The sequence below is a fragment of the Falco punctatus genome (assembly GCF_963210335.1).
Source record: "Falco punctatus genome assembly, chromosome: 2".
In the NCBI taxonomy this organism is placed as follows: domain Eukaryota; kingdom Metazoa; phylum Chordata; class Aves; order Falconiformes; family Falconidae; genus Falco; species Falco punctatus.
In genome coordinates this window covers 18,185,128-18,210,350 of record NC_137581.1, presented here as the reverse complement: position 1 = coordinate 18,210,350, position 25,223 = coordinate 18,185,128, and the positions used below count along the sequence as shown (strand labels likewise).

The window sequence follows — 25,223 nt, the reverse complement described above, 5'->3', positions numbered from 1 at the left end:
GAAAAATAAGCAGAAGGCAGTCACACCTTTGATGAAATAAAATTGCTCCATTTACCAATTCTTCTCTGAAAACAGGGATTACAACTGATAGCCATACCCTGGCTAAGTAACCATTTCAGGAGTTTAAAATTTAATGCTTTGAAAAAATAACTCCACTTGCGAAATATTTTATGTTTCAAAAGCCACTTCACTAAACTTCTTCACAGAGATTTAAAGTTCCATTTTAACACTAAACTCTACTTGAAACGTATACTACTTCACACACCATATTGAAATATATACTACAATTTTACTCACCAAACTTATTTTTTCCTCTTCTTCACTTCTATGCATAAGCACCTAAACACAGTTATTTTGGGGTATCAAAAAACATGGTGCTGGATATTATGTAGAATTAGTACAATGACGCAAGTGGAACTGTTCCACTAACCATTTTTCCCAATTTGGGTATTATCATGTAACAAAAAATTCCTCTCCTTAACTGCAAGCAAGTTTAAGAGAAGTGCAGCAGAAGCAGGCACAGAATACGGTGCAAGATCCTAAATAAACATGGAATAGAACAAGGCAAGGCAATATAACAAGACCTCCACGCTACTGTCTTGTTGAACCTTGAAATGTCTATTCTGACATTCATCCCTCTTTACTGTGTACTCTATATATGTCAAGCCACATACGACTTCAGCCCTGATCTCCGTCAGATGCTCTAAAGAGTACTGTAAAAAAGCAACATCCTCTACATCTTATTGTACATCTTATCTACACATGAATAACATCTTCACCCTTATTACTTCACTGTTTTCAGACACTAGATACATTAAGGCTAGTTCACAGAAGGATGAAGTATGAGGTCCTAGACAGAAATAAGCATGAAAATTCACCATCTGACTAATCTCTGCTACCAGAAGCTCTAAAAAAAGTATCACTGTAATGATTGTAGCAAAGTTCCTACACAAAGCAGAACAGTAGCAAAAGGAAAGCTTTGCTATGTAACTAACTAGTGTGCAACATTGCCTAGCTTCTTCAGGATATCCTAATTGGAAATAACAAAGGAACAGACAAACTTAAAATACAGATCTAGAAATATGCACTTTAACTTGAACAATTAAAAAACTTCAGATATGTTCCCAGTTGTCAGTGACACAGGTGTGAGAAAAAATAAACCAACCAGTTGAAATCAATGTAAAGGTAAATAATGGTTTTCATTTCACTTTAGTCTACAGGAAGTCTGCTGCTTCCTTTGCTTCTTCTCTCCTAACACCAAGCTCAAGCTGCAATTCATCTCACAAGGATGGACTCTTGCATTTGCCAGCAGCTCCAGTAAAGCCCTACAGAAGTGTCAAGATCAGCTGGCAGGGATACAGCTACAGGTTTTCTTTGTGCTTTCAATAAGCTAAGGTGCCTTCCAGAAACTGCAGGAAAACTTGGTTTAGACTATCTCCTTACTGTAAAGGGAAGAAATTACAAGTTCCACCACACCCCCTGAAACAAAGTATTCCACTTCAAAAGTGCCAGAGCCACATGTATGTAGAGAATAAAAATTCTACCTGACTTACATAGTAACGGCTCAGTCATCAACAGGAAAGCCACAGACTCAATGTGGGACAGCAGCTCTGCTACAGGTAGGGTACCACACTAGCTCACCACGTAATGGTTAGCTCCACGTACTTCAATATTTTCACCACATTACCATTTGTTGTATCTCACCAGGATTCAACATGTGATGGTCATTCTAATTTTGTGTTCAAAGAATGGTCTCTGAAAATATGCCTCTCACTAGAAAAACAATTTACAATTAGGACAACACACTCGTGGAGTTTAAATGATGCCCTTTTAAATTACAACAGCCAGTCAGATTTGGATTCAGCTAGTATCTGTTACTAGAATAAGAAAAGAATATTTCACTTCATTTTCTCAAATGTAAGAAAGTAGAAAGTCGAATGAGGATGGGGGGGAAAAAACAGAGAAAACTCTTAGTTCCTGTTTATCCTAGCAAAACCAAGACCTGTCTAAACCCAAGTTAGATTTGATTATGCACACTTACTTGGAGAAGATATGGAAAAAACCTTATCAATTCTAACACCTCTCCTTTCTTACCCAGGGATTTTTACTGTAGTGAGACATTGCTATTTTTCCCTAAAGCATAAGTACATTTATTTCACAGCTTCAAACAGCATGAGACACTGCCAATCAACACTAACCTGGAATCAACAGTTTGCTTCTCTGACAGTACTCTGATGAGCAGAATTGGGGAACAAAGGACCAGATCTCGTTCCAACTCTTGCACCAATTTGTTGTGTCATTATAAACAAAGTCAAATCACTGTATAATCTTTTCTTTTGTAATGCAGGACTCATACTTTATTGTTTTTAGAAAACTCACTAACTATTAAGTTACAGTGTTTAAAAACACTTCAAATGACCTGAAAGGCCTATTTTAGAATAGGTATCTCTGTGGCATTTTTCCTAAAACATACTGTGTGTATAATTCTTGTTGTCAATATAAAATGTTAACGATTCAGAGGCCAGTTGTAACAACATGACAAGTCAACACAAAGGCTTCAGTTCAGCAAGAGTCACCTCGCAGAATCAAGGCCTGTCACTCTATTTTCACTTATTCTTTCAAAACAGCTGAAGCGGAGTGCTGACAAATCTCACAGTCCTATGTTTCTTCTAGCTGCTATGGGCTATGCAACCACATTTCGTCAAAACATGGATTGGTCTTCCTGGAGATCCTTAAACATACAGCAAAGAGATGGACTAAAACATTAATATGTAGATGAACTGTCTGAGCCCTGCTCTAAACCCACACTCCTCCACAAAAAACACTTTTCTTCTTATGGGACAGTATTTTTTTCTCTAGTGTTCTTGGATTCTTCAGTTTCAGATTTTTATTTACATCTTATCAGCTTAAAAAACTAACTACCCACTTACGGATAAAAATACAGAGAGATGAATTACAATTAATTTCAATTACATTTCAATTAAGATTTTTTTTTAAAAAATACCTTTTTAATACTGAAAACTTTTTTTGGATACCAGGAAGAAACAAGGCTAGAGTAATAAAACCAGCAGTTTCAGGCCAAATCTATACATCCAAAATAAGCCAGATTGCTACAATGTAAGCAGCACTTCTTCAGAACCACATTTAACTATAATACATAGCACTGCACACATGTATACGTCTGTATTTACATACATTTAAATTGGAAACTGATGAAGCTAAACAGACAGCCTTCCCAAGGCCTTTCAGCCTAACTACACTGATGTTCCATAACCACTTACTGGAGGCATTTAGTAACAGTTGTTTAAAGTAGGCCCGTCTCCCATGTGCTGGCATAGCCTCAAAGGCCACATACAGTCGTCTTTGCACACATGCCGCAGCTATCAGGGCAGGCAGTTCTGAGCTCAAATACTGGGCCTGTCACACTGAAAACTTGCATGCAAATCTGCATCACCTGGGGTGACTGACAGCTGCCACCGAACGCCGGGAAAGTGCTTGAAAACATCCGACTACAAAAGCAAAGCCGCTTAACCTAAGCGAAAGGCCTCCGGGAGTTTTTCTTTGCAGGAAAACTGAAGTTAACGAAAAAGCTGGGCTGCGGTGGCAACCCAAACGACGACACCTGCCCAGCGCGAAGGCATTTTTCAACTCTTTGTTTAACTTAAAACTAATGTTCCGCACGCCGAGGTCTTCTTAAATAAACAAAGGACGACGCCGTGCCCTGTCCAACAGCACGACGCAACGCCGTTCCCAGCGGCGCCAGTTTGGGGAGGGAGAGCCGGGCAGGGGGTGCCGGCGGCCGGAGGCCACCGGCCGGGCCGGGCCGAGGCCAGCGGTCCCGCAGCCGGCGCGGCGCCCAGGCCGCTCACCTGAGGGAGGGCCGCCGGCCCGGCCTGCCAGCGACAACCGGGGGCAGCGGCGCCCGCGGCCTGCCCCGCCGCCCGCCCCCCGCCCGGCCCGGCCGCCCCTGCCCGCGGGGCCCGGTGGGGCAGCCCCGGCCCGTCGCCTCGCTGCTCGCGCAGGGCCCGGCCTGGCCCCGCTCTCACCTTTAAGAGATTAGACGTCGCCATGATCCCCCCCGCGGGGCCTCCCCGGCCGGCGACAGCGGCAGCGCCTCTCCCCGGGCTGGGCTCGGCTCCCCCCGGCCGCTGCCGCTTTACATGGCCCCGGGCCGCCCGCCCGGCCGGACCCGCGGCGGCGGCGGTAGCAGCGACCGCAGCGCTGGGCTCCCCTGCCCGGGGGCGAGGCCGGCGCCAGGCTCGGCGCGCTCCGCAGCGCGACCGGCTGGGTCCTCCACACGCAGCCGCCCCTCAGAGCCTCATGGCGGCGTCCGCCCAGGAGGCGCTCGGCAGCAGCCCCGGCTCCATGGAAGGGGCCGGCCCACATGATACGGCGCTCAGGCGCCGGCCCCGCCGCCAAGCGCGGGCCCTCGGGCTGCGGGCTCCGCCTGCAGCGCCCCCTGGCGGCCCGCCACCGCCACTGCCGCCGCGCGGGGAAGCCCCGCTGCCCCGCCCCGCGCTCCCCGCCGGGCCCGGCCGCCCCGCCGCGGGGGGGGTCTCTGCACGGGGTGGGCTCTGCGGGACGGGCCCCGGCACGAAGCCCCTTGGGCGGGGGCGGCCGCCGGGCAGCTCCCGGGGGGAGGCGGCGGCGGCTGCGCTCAGCTGCTCTTTCGCCCGCCTCCACGGCCGCCCCGGCCCCAGCGACACCCCCCGCCCGTCTCCCCCCGCCCCACCTTCCGCCTGGGCGAGGCCCCGCGGAGCCGGCGGCGCGGACGCCCAGGTCGGGTGTGGCGGAGCAACGCGGTTTATAGGCAGAGGCATAAACCTGCTTGTACTGGGGGTAGCTGGCAGCGTGGGGCTCGGCCCGGCTCCCCGTCCCCGCCGGGCCGGTGGCAGCAGCAAGCCTCGCGGGTGGCCGCCCCCCGCCCCTGCGCTCGCCCGGCCGGGTCACCTCCCTGCGCTCGAACCCCGGCGAAGCCCGGGTCTCCCTGCCAGGGTTCACGTGTTTCCTACTTAGTAACAAATGTCACGGTTTAGGTACCTTTTAGGACGGATTGGGAAACTCTCAGGTTTTATTTAGACAAAACAATTCTACTTCTCTATTAAAACATTTAGCCTTCCTCTAAACGTGGCTCGAAGACACTTTCAGCGAACTTTCCTTACGGGTCAGGAAGCCTGCGGGTGGATGGCGCCCATCCCGCCGCCGCTGCGCGGCACCGGGGACCGGGGACCGGGGACCGCAGCGCTCCCGCCGTCACCCGGGGCACGGGGCGAGGGACGTGGTGTGAATAGGGGGCAGAGCCTCTGTACGCGTTAGAGAAGCTGTAATAAAATACTCATCAATCTGTTCACTGTGGAAGTTCTGATGATGCTGACTCAATACGGCCTGCAGCCTTGTTATCTCAGTGCATCGAGGTAGCCATGTTAAGGACCTCTCTCAACTGAGAAGTAAAAAAGAGGTACTGAGTAACTTACTATTTTGACAAAATTTCCAGCTTCTGAATGCTTCAATTAGTCTACAGTCTTTTCTTTGCTCTTATTATATATTGTGTTTTCCATACTATAAATATTTAAGTGTACGCTATTTGTTGCACCTAGAACTCATGCAGTTATAGAGTTGTATAATATATTAATATGATATATATATTCATATGTATCACATATGAATAATTATATATATCCTATATCATTGTTCAATATAGATCTAATTGTATTACGTACTACCCATTGCATATATATTCTACAACACTGCTGAAGTTACGAGGCCTCCAGCAGGGTCAGTAAAATGTGTGCGGTGTGTATTTGTGCATCAGCCACTGCGTGTCTGCATTATAGGTATGTAAGTACCAGAGAAGCTGAGATACAGGCAAATAGTCTACAGACTGTGATACGGAGGCAGTAATTTCTGGGAGACACTGCTCCATTAACTGATTTATCGTCTTTCCCCCGAACCCTTCTATAATGTGATTATTTCCAATTATTTGAGATTCTTTTGTTCTCTTTCAATTTCTGTTGCATCTATTGATTTTTTTAATATATGCTTCCTATTACTGCTACAAATCAGTGATGTTTTTAAACTGCTTTTGAGAAATAGTTTAGACATTATTCAGCCAGAAAACAGATTAACTGTAGAGGACTTCATCTCAGTTCCCTTTGTTGCAAAGCTTGAAGTACAAAGCCACAACGCAAATTGTTAGAATGTTATAATTGCAAATTTTGCTTAGCCAGCATTTAAGTGAAATGAAGTTGGGCTGTGTTTTAAAATGCTGCTTTCAAATTATGGATTTCTTTATATTTCTCTACTTTTCATGCAAACCTACCTTCCAAATGTTGCCACAAAAATGTAAGAGTAGACAGGACAACAGTCGTATCTGAGCACCTTCCACGGTCTTAAGTATCCTCAGGTCCCCAGCAGCCTTTGTTGTAACATTTTTGCAGTTGGCCCGGAAGGGTTGGCAATGACAGTACTGACTATGAGGGCTCTTGCATCCTGCCCAAGTGTGCTCTTGTGCAGTACTTATGAGTAGTGCTGGCCAAGGAATAAAGAGAACTTGAAGACCGGAGAAGCAGTGAGATAAGGAAACAGTGGTACTTATTACTGATACTAAAAATAATGTGCATCTCATTTTGCATGGCTTAAGGAATGACTGTAACTTTTTTTTCTGAAGATCTGTGTATTAATTTTCCGGGAAGTGAAGACATCCATGAGCCTTAAGGTTTTGCAGTATTTTAGTACCACTTCAGGGTGCTTTGACAGTACACAGTGTTACATAATCTTGTTTTATTTGGTTTAATTCTATTGTAAATGGATTATTACTAAATTCTGATAGTAATGAAGATATTAATTATTGATTAGTATATGGTACTACATCGGCCTACAATTTTACATTTTTTGCATGGATTGTAAAAAACAGTGTGAATTAGACTTACTCCCAAAATTGTCCATGGGTTCAAAGTGATTTGCAAGCAACGGCTCATTAAGATTTGGATGATCAGTGAAATTAGTACCATGCATAATATCCTAGATGTCTCAGATTGAATTGATTCCAGGTACAAACCTGTTTGCTTTGAATGAGCTGCTTTGAATGAATCTGGGAGAAATATACACTGCTGTGTTCTCTTCTAATGGCCTGAAACATGTGGTACAAATAAGATGTACATAGTTTCTTCTAATCTTCCCGCAGTCCATGATGGGAAAAAAGCATTTGATTGTTGAGTAGTCAGTTTTAGACTTCTCTTGAATCAAACTAGATATATTCAGTGGGGATACTAAAACTTGTGCTTTTCCCTTCAGTGGGAAAGGCTCGTTTATGACTGCTGCAGACAGTCATGGTGACCCTATGCACAAACCATGCCATGAGTGCCTGAAGATAATCCTTTTAAAAGGGCAGGGACACATGGGCATCTACCTGTAGCTGAAAAAAGAAGCACCATCAGTGACCAAACTTTTCACATGAAACAACTTCTATGTTTGTTTCTCTTTCAACAAGAAAGCAAAGACTTATTTCTGGTGTTTATTATCTGGGCTTCACATCACCCTTTTGGTTAATAACAATAATATTCTGGAGAAATTGCCTGTGTGTGGGAGTAAAGACTACTGTTGCTTTCACTTAGAGTTGTTTAAGAATTTGGTATCTTAGCATCACCAGAACCACCTATCCTGTGCATCTCAGGATGACCTGTTTGTTCTTACGCCAACATTGTCCTTTAGCTTAAATAACTTCTCTGTCCTGATGTTTGCTCTTCTTTGATGTATTTTTAGACAACAGCACTATTCCCTTGCATTTTCCTTGCTGGAAAACTTTGCACTTTTTGCCTTGAGTTACATTAAGGGTGATGTGGAGTGGTGCAGAGCGACTGTTTGCAGGCAAAACCTGCAGGAGAATTTTTGCTGAGGCCAAATTCCTCCTGGGACACAGAGAACCACGTGGCATGCGTTAGGCAAAATGTGGCCGTTGTTCCATGCTGAGGCACAGAGTTGCAGAGAACCGCTGCCGGGAATTACATCTGATGTAATTTTTCTTCTCCTAGCCTTTTTTTGGACAGCTAGAAATGTACTGTTCCATTCACGCTGTGTGCTTCCGGAGTTATAGTTGGTCTGTGAAGCTTGGTAGAGTGGAAGAGGATACAACATGAAAAATTGCAATTCTATGTTCTGCTTTTCTGATACTTGTTCACATGCGCAGCTCTTTTTCAGTGTTCAGTAAGCTTTGTCTCTCTTGTTTTAGAAGTTCCTCTGAGAATCAGACAGTTTTCCACAGAGAACTGGGCAGAGAAAAATCCCAATAAAATGAGCAGTGTTACTGTGAAGTTCAATGGTCTGGCTGACTGGAGTTGAGACTTAAGTCTTTGAAACATATGTCCCAGCATAGCTTTCTTTATTAATGCACATAACACTGGCTATATGTCAGGGAAATGAGAAAAATGATCTGCACAGAGGATGCTTTTTCCCCTGGATAATAAGCAGTAATTATTTTAAAACAGCAAATTAATATAAATTATGACTAAATAGCTAAACTATTTGCTTGGCATTGAAAACCTAACCAAAATGGACAATTCTCAAAAGTGCTGCAGAGCAGTGCCAGCCCTGCAAGGTTTTTATTACTAAGATTATTACTAAAATATTTTCCACAATTGCTCCCCTCAGTTTTAGTACCGTAATACTTAGCAACTACCACTAACATTTTAAACTACTGCCCTGCTCACTGTCAGACCTTGGTGCCAAATACAGCTTCTGGCAGTCCCTTCTTGCAAGGGAGCCAGTTGAGGAGAAGGTGAAAGCAGAAGAAGCTTGCAACGTAGATGTAGTGTCCATGTAGAGTTATACCCAACCATTTGTCTCCTGCAGCTGTCCCACAGAACCGACTGATCCTCAGGGAGCTGCTGGAGTTGGGGAGTCAATAGCCTGTGTCTCTGTGCTGACTCTGGGGGTCCTTCGCACTTCCCTTCATCCTGCAAGTCCCCTGACAGTGATGGGAATTACTGTAGGGTCTTAAGGGCTCTGGCAGTGGTTAGTCTCATTGCTCCCCTGGGGCTGTGCAGGGATGGAAGGAACAATCTGTGTCTTCCTTCCCACCCTTAACTTGTTCGTTCATTTCCCTGGTGACTGAGTTTATTGCTACAGGAGGCTCATTTTGTCCCTCCACAATTTCCTTGGAGCAGGAGAAATCAGTTTGCACACAAGCAGATCTGAAGCCACAGCAGTGAGCAATCACAGTAATTAAACGATAGCTGAAGCTTCAGCTTGTTGGCCTAAGCATTAATTCCATTTACATAGCGTTCCTTTTTGTTGCTTCTACTCTTCTCTTTCTGTAGAAACTTCTTAGCTGCAAGGCGGGCCTTTAGCAGCTGGTGAAGGTACTCAGTGTTGTTCTTCGTATGCGCTGCCCTTGTAGCCTGTGAGACTGCTGGAGGTTGGTGCCAGCTGGGTTACGGCGCTGCTGACACGCAGTAGTAGTCTCTCAGCAGATTACACACAGAGTGTCCATCCCCATGTAGCTCAGGCCTAGCCTAAAACGTGACTTTCTCTGAGAAATGAGTGAATGAAATACTTTCAAACACAGTGATGCATTCTAGCAGCTTGGGAACGGGATTTTGGATTCCTCAGTTGGAGTTTAAGTGAAGGTTTACCTACCCCTACATAAAGAGCCCTGTTCCCATCTGGCCTCTGTGGGCAGTGGGCAGTCATGGGAGGAGGTGCCATGCAAGTGCTGTGGTGGTGTTTGCTGCTGAACAGCTGTCCCCTGTCTCCCCAGGGATAAAAAGCTCACACTGTGCATAGATTTTGGGGGATTTGTGCTATCAGGTTCTTTTCCTGGATGCAATTTGGCCATGTGTTTGCTACTCCACAACAATTGCTCTGTGGAGTCCTGTGCCTGTAGAACCAGCTCTTTCATGTTAAAAGTGCTGCTTAGCAAAATGATTTTGGGTTTGCAGAACCAACTTAAGTGTTCTTCACACATATGCTATGCTCCCACTAATTAAGTATTATGCAAGGCAAGTTGTCTTCAGGAACCTGTACAACTTCATAGTCTCTATATTATGCCCAACTGGCACATCTTCAATCACATTACTTTCATTAGATTTGCACGTTCATTGAAACACGATAAACAATTCTGCTATGCTCAAAAGCAAAATTCAGCTTTTCCACAGCTGTGTTGGCCTCACAGAAGAGGAAATGTTGCTGAGTAAAATGACAGCATACGTAGGTAGTTGATTTTCAGAGGAGAGCCTCATGGAATATAGCACTGAACCTAGATGTTGATTTACTACTAGAAATGAGCTGGGAAGCAAGTATACATGCATTCATGAGAAACAGTAATTCTTTTTCTCTGAGGATCAGGCAGATGAATTTTTGGTTGAATTCTTCTAGTTTGAAATACATTCAATGATAGCATTATTATCCTTAAGAAACCTAGGCATTGTAGGTGCTACTGCATACAGTTAAGTAGTAGAGCAAAGGATCATTACACAAATGCTTGGACCTGTGGGGTTTTTTTAGAAGCAGTTTATTTTGTTGTGCAGTCCTATCCATTAGACTTTTTAGAGATATTTATATTTTACAGATTCCTCTCTTAGAATTTTAATTTCATTCATTTATTTAAAAGATTGTCTTTGGACTATAAGAAATGAGCAATGCGAATTGCTGTTGACAACTGTGTTTTGGTATTTAATGATTTTTTAAACAGTTCAGCATGCTTGTGGTATGCTTCCATGCCCATGCAGAGAACAGATCTGCAGCCTCCTTCTTTCTTTTCAAGGCTGAATAAAGGCTGCTGAGATTGCTGTGCCAGCTCCAGGCAAAAGGCAAGGCTGGAGACTTTGAGCAGCTGATGTCATGTGCTGGGGTCTACAGCTGGGGGAAAAGCACTCTCCCTGGATGTTAATTATGTAAAAAGAAAGCAATGACGCATGTGTTCTATAAGGGAGCTGAAACACTGAGACGGAATACCTGTGAGCACAGTGCATCTGCCTGTCTTTGCTTTGTTAGGCAACTTGGGTACCAGTAACAGTTTGGAGGTGGCAGAAGAGATCTCAGCACAGAGCAAACTGTTTACTATTTCAACAGTTTTTTCCTTTTCCTAGCTGGGATTTACCAAACCTTAATTTGAAAAATTGTGGTGTTTTCTTAATAAATAATTTCTACTTATTAATTTGGCTGTCAAATTTGATTCCTCTAATTTCTGTAATCTCTGGAAATTTCATTCTGGTATCAATATTTTCCCTTCCTTGGGGAAAAAAAATATACATGCACTGAACTACAATCCATTGTACAGCCTATGCAAGCTGTTACTTATATACTGTACTGCAAAGCATTTGAAAACAAAATTATGTATTTCTGCAAATAATCTATTTATCAGACATTTCTATTAACTGCAAGTGTGTAGTGAGAGGGTACAGTAGTGGTTTAATACATCATCAAGATAGACAGTGTTTGGATGTACATGTTAGTCTACATTTATGGAATTACAAATAAGACAACTATGTGCACACTACTTTAAAATGCAGTGAATTTCTCCTAGCTGCATTGACAATACCAGTTCCTTACACAGTTGAATCTTGATAAAAGATCTATTCCCAGTGCAATAAATGTGACACTACAACATTGACAGTAGAGATCATTAAGGCTCTGTTCTGATGATTGTTTATTCTCTGTGCACACCTCCCCTCCCCTCCACTTTTCTCCCAGTCCCTTCCCTCCCTAACACACTCGATTTTTTTCATACAGAATGAAAAGCTCATTGGCTCCAGAGTATTCAGGAAGAAAAGTTTAAGGTAAGAGATTTTAACCTGAAAGTAATGAAATGTGTAATGAAATGTAGATTCATAGTAATAGCAATACCTGGTATTTATAAAGCTGTTTTAATATTTTAATTTTTTTTTTTGGTATGGCAGAAGAAACCAGTATCCACATCCCATGGTGCTAAGCACACTACAATGGGTAGCACACAGAGAAGAGTCCAGATTGAAGATCATACAGTCATACTGGGTCTCAGCAGTCTTTGTGAATTCAAGGAAGAACGATCACCTCTATTTTTGAGATACAGAAGGTGAGGCACAGCAAACGTATATTCCTTGCTTAGATACACACAGTGAACCAGTGGTAGACTTTGGGTCTGTTGACTCCCCAGCCACCGATTTATTCATTGGCCTCTTAAAAAATTATTCTGTCCTCTTAAACATCTAAGAGAAGATCTTCTGAGATACACAACATGGGCCTAGTATCATAGGGGAATCAGTGTCAAATGCACACAACCCAATTATGCACAACCTTCTGGCATCTGTAGTCATGTTTACTTTGTAAAGAGGGACTAAAATGCCCTCAAATCAAAATTTGGTGTAAATGGACTAATATATGTAGTTTAATAATCAGGCTCACAGCAATTACTTTGGGGCATGCTGAGACTAGAATTAACTGTTTTAACTGCTAATGAATTAAGGCTGATTACTGTTTGTATTAAGGCCTCTGTATCCTTCTATTACAGTGTAACTGTGACTCAGTGCAAGTGAGACTCAGGCTATAAAAAAAATTAATTAACCTTTCAGTTGCCTTTGAAGTCAATAATTTTAGTGGCCCTAAATGAATAAAATAGTTGGAACCAAAAAATCTGTCTCTATACTATGGAATATTTACAAAAGGATTGTGAGAGGACCTAGAATTAATCCGAGGGAAAACTAATCAAATGTTTGTTGATGAAAAAATTTTAATTAGATAGACTTGTTGCCTGGTCTTGAAAATGGAGAATGGTAACACTTAATAACACACCTTTATATGAAGATAACTGGCTTAATGTTCAGTGGTTATAAGTATGCCCAGATAAATTTGTAGATGCTTATCAACTCTGGAGATCAAGTCAACTTGTTATACCACTACAATAAAATAGAAATAGACCTATTTGGTATTTAAGTGCTAGACATATAGGGCATGGTTTGCATAAAGCTAGTGTGTGTTATATTCAGAGGAGTAGGAAGATGACCTCAAGCTCAGTAAAATGCTACATTATGACAGATTTCTCCTATTATTATTGTTATTAAAAGCTATTATGTGTTACTTTCTTCGAATAGGGGTTCTCCAACTTTGCTCTCTGTAGCCAAGCATTATTTAAGAAATTCTCTCCTCTTCAAACACTCTATTCATAACAGTTTTGGTTTTAAAATCTTCACTTTTTAGACAATGGTTCAACATTTGCTGGCTGAGAATAAAACAATCCTTAATCTATTAAAATTTAAGGCCTGGGTCCCCATGGGTTGCAGCATTTTTAAAGTTACTTTTACTTCTGTTTAGAAGTAGATTATTTTTTAAAGCTAATATGGAATTTGTTTGTGTAAATTAACATAATTCCCTAGGCATCAGTGTGGCTATGATAATTACCCAGCTGGGGACCCAGCCACTGCAATGTAACTCCAGTGGTTGGGAAACATGTTTTGTATACAAGTCAAATAACAGCTGGATCATATATGATGTTACATTTAGTTTCATTGGCAATTCAGAAAATACTGAATAATAAATTTCATTGCTTCTATTCCCCATTTTCATATACAAATAAATCGTCTTTTCTAAAACATTCTTTTTCTTTAGTAAGGCTTGTATTTATAGTCATATCAAAAGTGTTTGCTATGGGAGCAATCTTTCAGCTTCCTTTCTTTAGAGTTACCTTTATTATGAAATTGTACAGCATTCTAAACTTCAATGGTCATTAGCAACCCTGCACTTGAGTAAAGAATCACATTAAAAAAGTATAAGGTATAATATTTTCTTGTCCAAAACTAAGGCAGGATGAACAAAAGCAATGAGCTCATCTGATCCTCACCTAGCAAGCCTTCATTTTAAACAATATTCAAAATACAAAGCCCAAGTGAGGATGTTGTCATGATGATTATTGCGCTTTCTCAGTGTCTTGCTATAAAATTACTTCCTTTAGCAATATATACTTTATTTTCCTGAAGACCACACGAAGTTATTGTACTCTGGAAAGAAAGAAAGAAAGCACTTAAAGTTTTATGAAGTTATGACGTAGACAGAAGGATACAAAACCAAATTACCATTCTATGATTCAGCTATGTCATGATCTAATATTGTTTCAAAATTATTATTTTGTTATTTAGGTTGGCATCATCTTCTGAACACCTGATGTGCTCTTTGGCATGCTACAAATTCAGCAGATGCACTGTCTTCTGGGCTTTACAGCTTCTTCTGACGAATGTACAACATTTGGAACAAAGCCACTCTTGACACCTTCCCATCCATCTTGTATTGAGATTTCTCCTTTTTTTACAAGTTCATAGATGTCTCGTGTAAGGATTGTAAAGGACTCTTCAACATTTGTGGCATCTTTTGCTGAAGTTTCTATATATTTCATACCACAGTCAGATGACAATTTTTCAGCTTCTTCTCTTGTAACCTCACGCTGTGACACTAAGTCACATTTATGTCCTACTAACAGGAACACAATCTGAAAGGGCTGCACGTGCATTTTTGCTTCTTCTAGCCAGTCTTTTACATGTTCAAAAGATCGTCGATTTGTGATGTCAAACACTAGTAAGCCACCCACAGAATTGCGATAATAAGAGCGTGTTATTGATCTGCGAAGGAAAAAAAAGGAAAATTAAAATACATTTTCACTTCATTCATAAATAGATTACTTTTCCATGTGGCAGTGTGTTTTTATCTACTGTAAGTTTTTTGAAAAGTTTTTGCTTTTTAAAAAACTAACTGAAATTTATTAGTTTACCTCCTACACATAAAAATGTTCCTTTTTTTTTCTTACATTCAGAAATCACTTTCTAAACATTCTTGAAGCCAAAATTTCTAGTGTGAACTCTGAATGCTGAGTTATTCAGCAAAGCACTCTTGATTAGCAAGCTGTGGCACATGTTCACAGAATAAAACCCCATATATTTATTTGTCAAATACTTGTTGGTGTTAAAGTTATTCAGTTTTATACAAACATGCACTTTGCTTTTTTCCTATCAGTTACGTCAAACTGAAATATGTAGGCAGATGTCAAGAAACCTGGAGCATAAGCTTACCATTGTACAAGCATATCCTTTTGTATTCCTTGCAGAAAAATTATTTGATGGAAAAGTTTGTACAGATAATCATATTCATTGTGCTTGCAGAAGTCAAAAGGTAACAGACTAAGAAAGGATATTCCCTAAACAAAACTGTCCAAAAATAACTGAGCTGGGCAAACACACACTTGTTACAGCATCGGTAAGGAACACTCCTACCTCCAGCGTCTCTCTCACACAGAGGTTCAAAAGCTCTTTATAATTCCATTTACTCATTTTTGCCATGAGACTTCTGGGACTGGCAACAGGTATTAGCTGCTTTTGAGCCTCTACATTCCAGAGCATACACTGGAAAGAATTTTGGAAGAAGGAAATCCTTCTGGCTGAAAAAAATTTTTTAGTATGCTCTAGAAAAAGAAAACATGTTTGTTAGAATATATAGAGAAAAAGATACAGGGACTAAAAAATGATTGTAAATCTCTAATCATTAGCAACAGAGGAGGATGGAGAAGGTGAGAAGAGACATTTTAAACGAAGTGACAGCCTACCAAGGAGTGGATGCAAGTACTCCTTACTAGGATAAATATATAGCTAGCATATATACAAGTATTCTTGAACTGAAATGAGATGCACAATCTCTATTAGCAGTCATATGAAATTATCATTTACCCACAAATTAATTCCATTTTATTTTAGGATTATGAAGAGGATGCAGTCTGAAAACTTTTGGAGTCAGGATGAATGGTACACAGTAATATATCCTTCCATAAGAGTAGCTCCCTCTGATTTTCAGTTCATTGCATTTCATAGTGTTTTATAACAATTTGGACGTAGAGATATAATTAGCAGGAACAGTAGTATTATGGATAGGTAAGTGCGCTAGATAAGGCTTAGGTTTCTTGGCATATCTAAATTCATTTAGCCACAGCAAATGGCATTCAAAATGGTTTTATTTAGATAACAGGAAGGGATTGTTTGTCCTAATGTTTAGAAATATCTTTTCTATGTTCCCAGCAATAAAGTCTATGAAGTGTCTCTCTGAACAGGTCGAATGTGAAGACAACAGGATCTTACCCTCAAATTAATTCAAATAGCCTCCATATGAAAAATGACACCTGTTTTTACAAAATTTAAGACCATACATGAGGGGTCTTACATTTTGTGAAGTATTAAATAAAGGTATCATAAAGATCAGCTTCAGGTTTTCTTAAGCATTTTTTTTGCAAATGTATGAGCAGTTGCAAACACAAATGAGTGCATTAAAATAATTCAAGTGGTTCTAGAAAGAGTGGAAATGTGTGACAAAAATAGGATTCAATTTGGAGAAGTGGAAGCTAATACAACTTACTTTCATTTTAAAAAAAATATCCTGAAAACAGTTAGGCCAAAGAAATGCATTAGCCAGGAAAGAAAGTAGTTTAGTATTGAAAATGCAGTGCATCATTTACCAAGCATTTCTATATGCTGTATCATGTATCTACGAACTGGAATACTGAAAAACAGCCCTCCATGTGTTACTAGATGTTTATACACGGTAGTCAGTACCCTCATCTGTTGTAACTCACTTCTGCAGAGATATGCTGATTTACACTAGCTGATGATCTAAGCCATTACATTGAGTTATGTCTATGTATTGCCTGTAATGGAGATGATTAAAAAGATCTGTAACTTTGGGCTGTAAATCACCAGAACTGGGTGAATATATGTGAGAGACAGTAGTTGTTTTTTCTATGGTTTTGGTATGTATAATTTGAAATTAGTTTTCTCATTACCAAAAAAATGTTGATATACTAGAAAGGCTTTAGAAAACAGTAGCAAAAGAAAACAGTAACATAGAAGTCTTAAAGTTACATATGATACCATGTTATGTGATTGTCTAACATTTGAGAAAAGGATCCGAGAATCATAGAATCATTTAGGTTGTAAAAGACCTTTAAGATCTTTGAGTTCAATTGTTCACCCAGCATTGCCAAGTCCACCACTGAACCACATTCCTAAGCACCACATCTTTAAATGCCTCCAAGGATGGTGACTCAACCGTTCCCTGGACAGCCTGTTCCAATGCTTGACCACCCTTTCAGTGGAGAAATTTTTCCTAATATCCAACTAAACCTCCCCTGGCACAACTTAAGGCCATTTCCTCCTGTCCTATCGCTTGTTATGTGGAGAAGAGACTGACCCCCACCTGCCTACACGCCCCTTTCAGGCAGCTGCAGAGAGCGATAAGGTCTCCCCTCAGCCTCCTCCTCTCCAGGCTGAACACCCCCAGCTCCCCCAGCTGCTCCTCACAGGACTTGTGCCCCAGCCCCTTCCCCAGCCCCGCTGCCCTTCCCTGGACACGCTCCAGCCCCTCGACGTCCCTCCTGCAGCGAGGGGCCCAACACTGACCCCAGGGTTCGAGGTGCGGCCTCACCAGTGCCCAGTACAGGGGCGGTCACTGCCCTGGCCCTGCTGGCCACACTGTTTCTGACACCAGCCAGGACGCTGCTGGCCCCTTGGCCACCTGGGCACACGGGGGGCTCATGCCCAGCCGGCTGTCAGCCAGCACCCCCAGGCCCTTTCCCACCGGGCAGTTCCCAGCCCCCTGCCCCAGCCTGTAGCGCTGCCTGGGGCTGGTGTGACCCACGGGCAGGGCCCGGCACTGAGCCTGGTTGAACCTCACACCGCTGGCCTCGGCCCATCATCCATCCAGCCTGTCCAGACCCCTCTGGATGACATTTGTTAAAATACGGGCTACAAATATTTGAATTGTTTCATGATTAAGGTGAATTATTATTTTCAGATTTTCAGTTTTATTTTAAAAGGAAGTGTTCCTGACAAATAAGACAAAATTTTGAAGCAGAAAATTTAGGCTATCAACTGGGAAAAGTGTCTGGGCACATGAATGTGGTAGGTTGTTCAACAATATCTGAAACGTCTTACAGATGCAAAATATTTGACTTAAACATGACAATCAGAGTAGATTAGACATACAATTTTAGTAGACAGCTTAGAGTTATTTGGCAAATGAACTGTGTGAAGTAGATGTACCTCTCACTTATGCCCTGTATCACACCTAGAGAGAATGCAAAAGAGCATTGGCTTAGATGGTCTGATAGGTGTCTCTGTGGTTTTGGTTGTTTTTTTCTCTATAAAACTAAATGCAAGGCCAATTTTTGCCTCTTATTAATATTATTGCTGAAGATTATAGGACTTTTAAGTGGCTTCAACAAGGCTTAAGCAGAACTATAACACCAACATCTAAAGTAGTGCTCCACTCAGCTGCATATCTAGCCATGGTGCCTGAACAAGTTCCCTGGGAACCCAAGTGCTCTGCCTCTGTACGGGCTACAAGCCACCCAGTGGGGACAGCCCTGCCTTCCCTCTTAGCTCAGACCTGAGCCGAAAACAAAATATTGCTCCAGCTGAGTGCCTGGAAGGGTTCTGTTTGGCAGGGCTTCCCAGGAGCACGCCAACATCCTCAGATGTGTTCAAACTCCGCACAAAACGCAGAGGAATTTTCCTTTAGCACAGTGGAGGTACCTGTCTTTCACACAGATTCCTTGTGCGCTATTTCACAAGGCACAAGGTCAGTGTTCACAGAGCCCATGGTACAGAGGCTGCTCAAAGGGTTTTGCTCAGGAGACATACAGCTTTATATATTTTACAGGGCACGGTAATGTGCTGTATGGTAATGTGGCACTTACAGACATGGTTTAGTGGTGGAGCTGGCAGTGTAAGGGTCTTTTCCAACCTAAATGATTCTGACTTCATATGTCTTCGCTAAAATGTCTGATGGTGGGAGTGCATGGTGGCCAACAAAAGATAAGGAGGGCTGACAGTAAAAGGCTCTTCATGTGACAGCTGGTGGACTTGTAGATCTCCTTGGGAACTATGTTATGAATGTTCCATGAAAGGCGGAACAAGTCCTGAACGAAAGACTGAGTGAGCTTTAGTAAATAGAAAAACTGGCATCAGTCTCCAGAAGTCCCTCAAATTGACAGTAGAGGATAGCAGAGTACTCAGGATAATTCAGACTCTATCAGAGACAAGATATCCAAGTATAGACCACAGACAAAATCAGACTGGCCTTTCCTGTGTTCTTTCACAAGCAGGGATTCCACTTACATGACTATACACACTTTGGTAAGTGCTGCAAGGTCAGACTAAAAACAAAATGAAGTTTTTAACTTCCTTATTGTTGTCACTTTTTGAACAGAAGGGAAAAAAAACCCTAAGGTCCTGCAGCTTTTCAAGTCAGGATGAGGAACCGCTGACAGGTCAGGTTTGGTGTATTCCAACTTATTCATAAAGGATGTTCAAATTTCCATTTTTCAAATTATCCCCATGCAGATCCTAAATTCCTGTTGAAATGATGGCTTCTCTAATCAAATTAGCTTCTGGTTCAGCTCATTAATGTTATTAAGCTAGCATTATGGAAGGGAATGTGTTACTTGCAGCACCATGATTAATTTTCTGTGGGAAGGAGGGAAAGGGGAGTACTTCCTTTAGTAGAGGGAAAGCCTTAAATTACAGACAGGGTGGGATTAGGGTGAAAAAGTAATGGCCAAATAGCAGTCTTTCTTCTAAAACTGGAGAGGTAGCAAAGAAGCCTGCCATCTCCTTCCAGGAAACTGTTCAGAGGAGGTGCTGGCTGGAAGTGGGAACCAGGACTTCGTTCAGATTTAGAATATGGTAAATCTGCCCGTGACTTTGAATGAAAGTGAGACTGAACTCTTAAATCCATCCCTGCATCTGTCTTTATTCATGTGTCTTATCTTCCTGCCTAAACCACCGTCTTCCTTCTACTCCTTTGTGCCCAGTACTTCCTTGCTGCCTCCTCTTTCAGCTTCTTTTTCACAAAAGACTCTGAACCCTTCTCTGAGCCTTAGCTTGTCAAAGTGCCCAAACCAACGTGTCTGCCTGGGACAAAGTTCAAGGTGCAAGCTGATATTTCAGAAAGGAGTCTGTCCCCTTCTGGCTACACTAAATGAAAGGAAACAACCCTCCTGCTTAATAGAGGTGACTGTAACCCCTTCGTGACAGGAAGCCTACACTGCGCTGCTCCTCCTCTTTCAGGCCGCAGTATGCATGTCATACCAGGCACTGATGATGGCTGTGCTACAGCCTCCAGTCAGTCCACACTAAATATGTGAGCTATTATACCGTCTTTGCCTGAGAGTTACAAAAATCAATGTAAGCACTATTAAAATGGTAATTCTTATATTCTCCCCCACTCCATATAAATAGAGACTATAAATCTACTTATCTATGCTGTTGTTAAATATGGACTGTCCTTGCATCCTCAAGACCATCCTAAGCTTTTATTTTCAGCAAAAATACTTGTATGAATAATATTTTTGCTCATTTCATATAATCTTGCCATTTAAAATAAATGAAAGGTAAATACAGATAAAGGGTTGGAGAAAACCAGTATTTCCCTACTACGATATGCTGAAAAGGTAAGACTTCAGTAAGTAGTAAAAGGGAACCATGACACTTTTATATTGATTGCTGTAAGGTTCCTCCAGATGGTTCTGTATTTGAAATTGCTGGAGGTGAGACTGCTCCTTAAAAGTTACACATTGTGATGTACAATAATGATATGAATTAGAATGTTTTTACAAAGGATAACTTCAAAGTCTTTATTTTTCACTGGGAATATTTGTTAAATGCAGATCCTAAATTCTTTTGTAAATTATGACTTCCCATGTAGAGTCTGCCTAAACTACCATTACAGAAGGGGGGAAACACTGTCTGGAACAGAAGTAATTCTCTTAGCTTGATCTAAATATTAGGTTTAAGATGTAAGACCCTAACTAATACTCTTAAGAAAAGCCTTGGTAAAATGATGGCCACTGAACAATTGTTACTGAAAATGAATGAGAAGATTAATTAATCACATCAGACTTTGGCTTTAGGGTGACTTTAAATCACTCACAGTGTTCCTTTCTCATTATAATCTTACTGATCTTTACCAGATGAACCAAACTTTCACTAAAAGCTTTATCTAATTTTGAAGACCTATTTTTATACTATGATTAAGACTGCATTGTAATGGTATTAATTTTGAAAATGCATATTGCTTATTCAGAAAGAAGAAGAAAGATAGCATTTTATTTTCAAGCCATGTTAGAAACAGAAGGTAACTAATACCATAGTCTGCTAAAAATATAATTGAAGCATCCCCACAATATTTTGTCCCTATGTTCTTGAAATTAATTCTCAGGCTTACCACCACTACCAAGCACTTTATAGCCTTGGAGGTTTCATGATTTAAATATATTGCTAGATTTAAACACAGGAAAATTAAATAAACAAACAAAAAATCACAGCAAAGGAGACGACGTGAAACACAGCCAAAGCAGCAGATCGATCTAAGTGAACACTGATCTCAAGATAGAAAGAAACCTGTGGTGTACCCCTCATTTATCTTAGTCTGCGTGACGGACCTGAGTCTACACCAAGCAAGTCTGTACGTTCTTGTTCTAGCAAGGTGCTAAAGTTATTGATCATGCTGTTGTTGTCCATATGGCACTTAGCACAATGGGAGATTCTGCTTAGTGATGCCTTACTGATGTCAAAGTAAATACAGTCAGTAACTGCCCTGTCTGAGCTCAAAGTAAACTGTCCAGCACCAGTGTTTGCAGTGTGCTCACCCTTCTTGTGGAAGTGGTAAGAATCACTTTATTTGAGAAATAATGCAAACAGTGCATGTTAAAGATCATTTCTAAGACCACACATGAAATCCAGTTCAAATACAGCAGCAGCAATGACCTAGACAAATGTGAGAATTTTTCCAAAACAATTGTTCCAAGAAAATAAGTGCTCTCTTTCAAGAAAGTGTGATGGCAGGTGTGTCAGAGCTTACTTTTCCCCTGGGAATGTCCCTAATGTGTGGGACCAAAAGAAGGGGATTATTACGCAGCCAGTAGTTTGTCCTGGATGCAGGAAACTCCCCAGGGAGCTTTCAAGCCAGGTTTTACTTCCTCTAAAATCCCAATGCAAGTGAACCAGAGCAGAACTGGGAATCAGAACTGCAAACTGCTTGGCGGTCCACAAAATCAGATTGCTTCTTGGAATAATTGGTTCTTCCCCGAGACCATCTTTGCTTGTCAGCTGTAGTCTTCTCCATTAGCAGAGAACAGAATGTGCAAGTTTTTAACCTGTGGTGTATAACTTAGTAAAATATTTATAATTTACCTGAGTAAGTGTAAAACAGACTATACAATAACCACTATGATACTTGAGACACCAACTGACAAGAAACTCAGCAGGAAAAAAACCCACAGATATTTAAAACTACTTCCTTCAGTTGGTATCTTCTGGGTATTGGAAAAAACACAGATGTATACTAATGGTAAATTTAAAAGCAACTGACTGCATGACTCATCACTGTATATCCCCTGAGCATTCCTGGGTTAAAGGATGGCTGTCATTTGATTTCAAATGTATGCAAAACTCTTTGCATTTGCATTCCTTTCAGTGAAGTGCCTTGTCATTGGGCATCCCAGCTATTTGTCAGCAAATTCAAAATAAAGAGATTATACATTCTCAGTCACTTGTTTACAAGTGGGGTTTTTTTATATTCTTTGCTAGGAAGCACAAAGAGGATGAAAAATGCTATCGCTGTTATTTTCTTTGCTAACCCTTCAGAGGCCTGCCTGCAAAACTAAGTATAAAGTTGTGACTCATGCAAGCCAAGGGAAGTTTTTTGTTGTTTCACTGTAATGCTTGTTATTGGGAAAAAAAAAAAGGGTTGGTGTCCCATGGTAAGACAGAGAAATCCCACCTCTTCAGATGAGTGCAATAATGTGCACAACTGTTGCAGCAGAAGACAGGGAACATAAAAGAATTGATTCTGGCCAGTGAAGAGACCCATTCCAACTGTCCTGCTAGCATCCCAGTAACGAGTGTGTGGGTCAGGTACCACATAAATGGGCTTATGCATTAGCCTCCTACCCTAGTTTATACCTTCTGAACCTCAATCCCAAACTAATATCCACACACAACTTGCCTGAAGTGGCAAGCACTACAGATACAACCAAGTCACAAGACTGAGTGAATGACAGTACCAGTCCGTATGTTGGGGAATTACCGTGACTCTTTGGGGGCAGGAAAAGAGGGTAGTTTTGCTGCCTGTTTGTGACAGAGAAAGGAGAGGGTTTAACACTCAGTGCAGCATTTTAGCCAGTCTAGCCACACTTATAAACGATAGAGGTATTAGTGAAGGCTCCTGGCAACCGTCTGTGCAGAGCAGGTGCAGAAGGCAGATAAAACACTAATAAGGGACTGTAGCTGGCTGCCCAGTGGCTTCCACACTGCCAAGGCTGCACTGGTGCTTGCAATGCTGCTGCGCTGGAAGGAGGAAGCGCAGGGAGGTGGCCTGGTCTTTCCAGATTGCATGGGAGGGAGAGTTAATGGCAGAGGGAAATACTGCAGGGGAGGATGAGTTTGGAGGTGATGACAAAGTAAGAAACGCGGAGTGAAGCAGGGGCCTTCTGCTGCAAAGAAGGAAAAAAATGCAGAGGAGGGATTGCTACCCTAGGTCCAGGACTCCAGGGCAAAGATGAGGGAGAGAAGGAGAAACAGGACAAGGCCACTTGTTACCCCCTAGTGTGAGCTGGGAGGGGAAGGGTAGCTGTGCCCTGGTGGGTGTGAAGGGAAAGGGTGGGAAAGAGGAAGCTCATGGGGGGAAACTGGTGGGCAGTGGGGCGAGAGGGACGGCGGGCCACTGGGCTGGGGGGCACTGGCAGGCGATGGGGTGGTGAGGCTTCATGGCAAGGGGGCGGAGAGCTGCTTGGGGCACAGCAGCCAGGTGGGTTCAGTGAGACAGGCTGGGGGGCACGTCAGAGTCCTTGGGGCAGATGTGTCGGACGGTGAGGGGTACGGTGCCAGGAGGGTGGCGGTGGCCGGGGCTGCGGGCAGGGTGTGCCCGGGGGCCGGCAGGTTTGGAGGGCGGGTGGGGAGGAGATCTCGGGTCCTGTACCTGAACCGCTCCTGCCCCGCCGTGTCCCAGAGCTGCAGCTTGACCCTCTTGCCGGGCTCGATCTCCACCAGCCGGGAGAAGAAGTCCACCCCCACGGTGGGGTCGGAGTGCAGCGGCCCCGGGAAGCGGCCCTCCGTGAAGCGGTGCAAGAGGCAGGACTTGCCCACGGTGGAGTCGCCCAGCACGATCAGCCGGAACTGGTAGATCCAAATCGCCGCGTCCATGGCGGCCCCGGCCTGGCCCGGCTCCGCCTCGGGGCTCTTCCTGGGGCTCCTGCGCGGCCGGTGCCTGCACCGCGCTCCGATCGCCCCGACACCCGGCATCGGCGCAGCGGGCGTGCGGCGGCGGGGGGTGCGCAGGGCCCGGGGAGCCGCTCCCGCGGGTGCAGGACGGGGCCGGGCGGCGGCGGGCGGAGGCCGCGTCCCCCCGCCCCGCTCCCGGGGCGCCGCGCCGGGCTCCCGGTGCCTGCCCGGGCTGGGCGGGGCGGGGCGGGGCGGCGCCGCGGGCGCTGTCCCTTCAGCACCGCGCGGCCGCGCTCCCGCCGCCGGCCCCGGCCCTCGGGCCCCGGCTCCGCGCCCCCGCCCCGACTGCCCCGGGCCCTCCCGCCGCGGGGGGCCGCGCTGGGGCCCGCCGCTCCCGCCCGCTCTGCGGGGGCGCGGCCGAGCCGCCCGCCGGGGCCTCCCACCATGCCGTCATGTGCGCGGCGCGGCGGGCCCTCCCCCGTGGCGCGGCGCGGCGGGCCGGGCAGGGCGGGCTCTGCCGGGGGGCTGCGGCGGGGACGCCGCCTTCGGGATCCCGCTCACCCAGCAGAGCAGCTCCTCCCGTGGGCAACAAGTGCAGGGGACGGCCAGAGAAGGGGGGCGCGGGCGCGGGGGGCAGGCTCGCCTGGGAAATCAGAGAGAATGGACCGGGCTGTTAAAGCGTGAGGTCTGCAAAGAAAAGTGGGAGCAGGAGGGAAATACCGGGAAGGACCAGATGGGCAGGTGAGAAAGGGTCTGGGAGCTGGCGGGGTGGGGGCTGGGCAGGGGCTGCCCAGAGGAGTGCAAGCTGGAAGGAGACATAGCAACGGGCAGAGGAACCAAGTGCCAAGTGGTAAAACTGGGCTGGGCAAGTGGCGAAAGGGAAAAGGAGAGCGAGTGTAGGTGTTCCCAGAGAGAACCATGCAAACTGGCTTGAGAAAAGGCATAATACTGGAAATGACAGGGACACACGCTCTTTATTTCCCAGTGGAACAAACTGCATGT

At 43.7% G+C, this 25,223-nt stretch overlaps 2 protein-coding genes across 5 annotated transcripts in view; both read right to left on the bottom strand.

The window, feature by feature from the left end:
* CUL5 (cullin 5) overlaps nt 1-4,345 on the bottom strand; it is a 33,705-nt gene extending 29,360 nt beyond the window's left edge. For all 4 annotated transcript variants that reach the window (XR_013926327.1, XM_080377194.1, XM_080377193.1 and 1 more), the window contains exon 1: nt 4,047-4,345. Coding sequence is in view for 1 of the 4 variants with exons in the window: in XM_080377192.1 (XP_080233318.1) it covers nt 4,047-4,070 (24 nt within the window). In the remaining 3 variants the exon portion in view is untranslated. The remainder of the gene's footprint in view (nt 1-4,046) is intronic.
* On the bottom strand, nt 4,047-24,610 carry RAB39A (RAB39A, member RAS oncogene family). Its single transcript, XM_080377205.1, has 2 exons — nt 23,980-24,610; nt 4,047-14,582 (listed from the first exon to the last, which is right to left on the bottom strand). Exons 1-2 carry the CDS (start codon nt 24,300-24,302, stop codon nt 14,156-14,158), a joined length of 750 nt encoding a protein of 249 aa, XP_080233331.1. The 5' UTR covers nt 24,303-24,610; the 3' UTR covers nt 4,047-14,155.
* Nucleotides 24,611-25,223: the final 613 nt, after the last annotated feature.

Excerpts from the sequence above, each read along its gene's own strand:
- RAB39A (XM_080377205.1), bottom strand. The coding sequence starts at position 24,302 with ATGCCGGGTGTCGGGGCGATCGGAGCGCGGTGCAGGCACCGGCCGCGC. Across the intron at positions 14,583-23,979 it reads GCGGGGCAGGAGCGGTTCAG|ATCAATAACACGCTCTTATT; the intron begins GTACAGGACCCG and ends TTTCCTTCGCAG.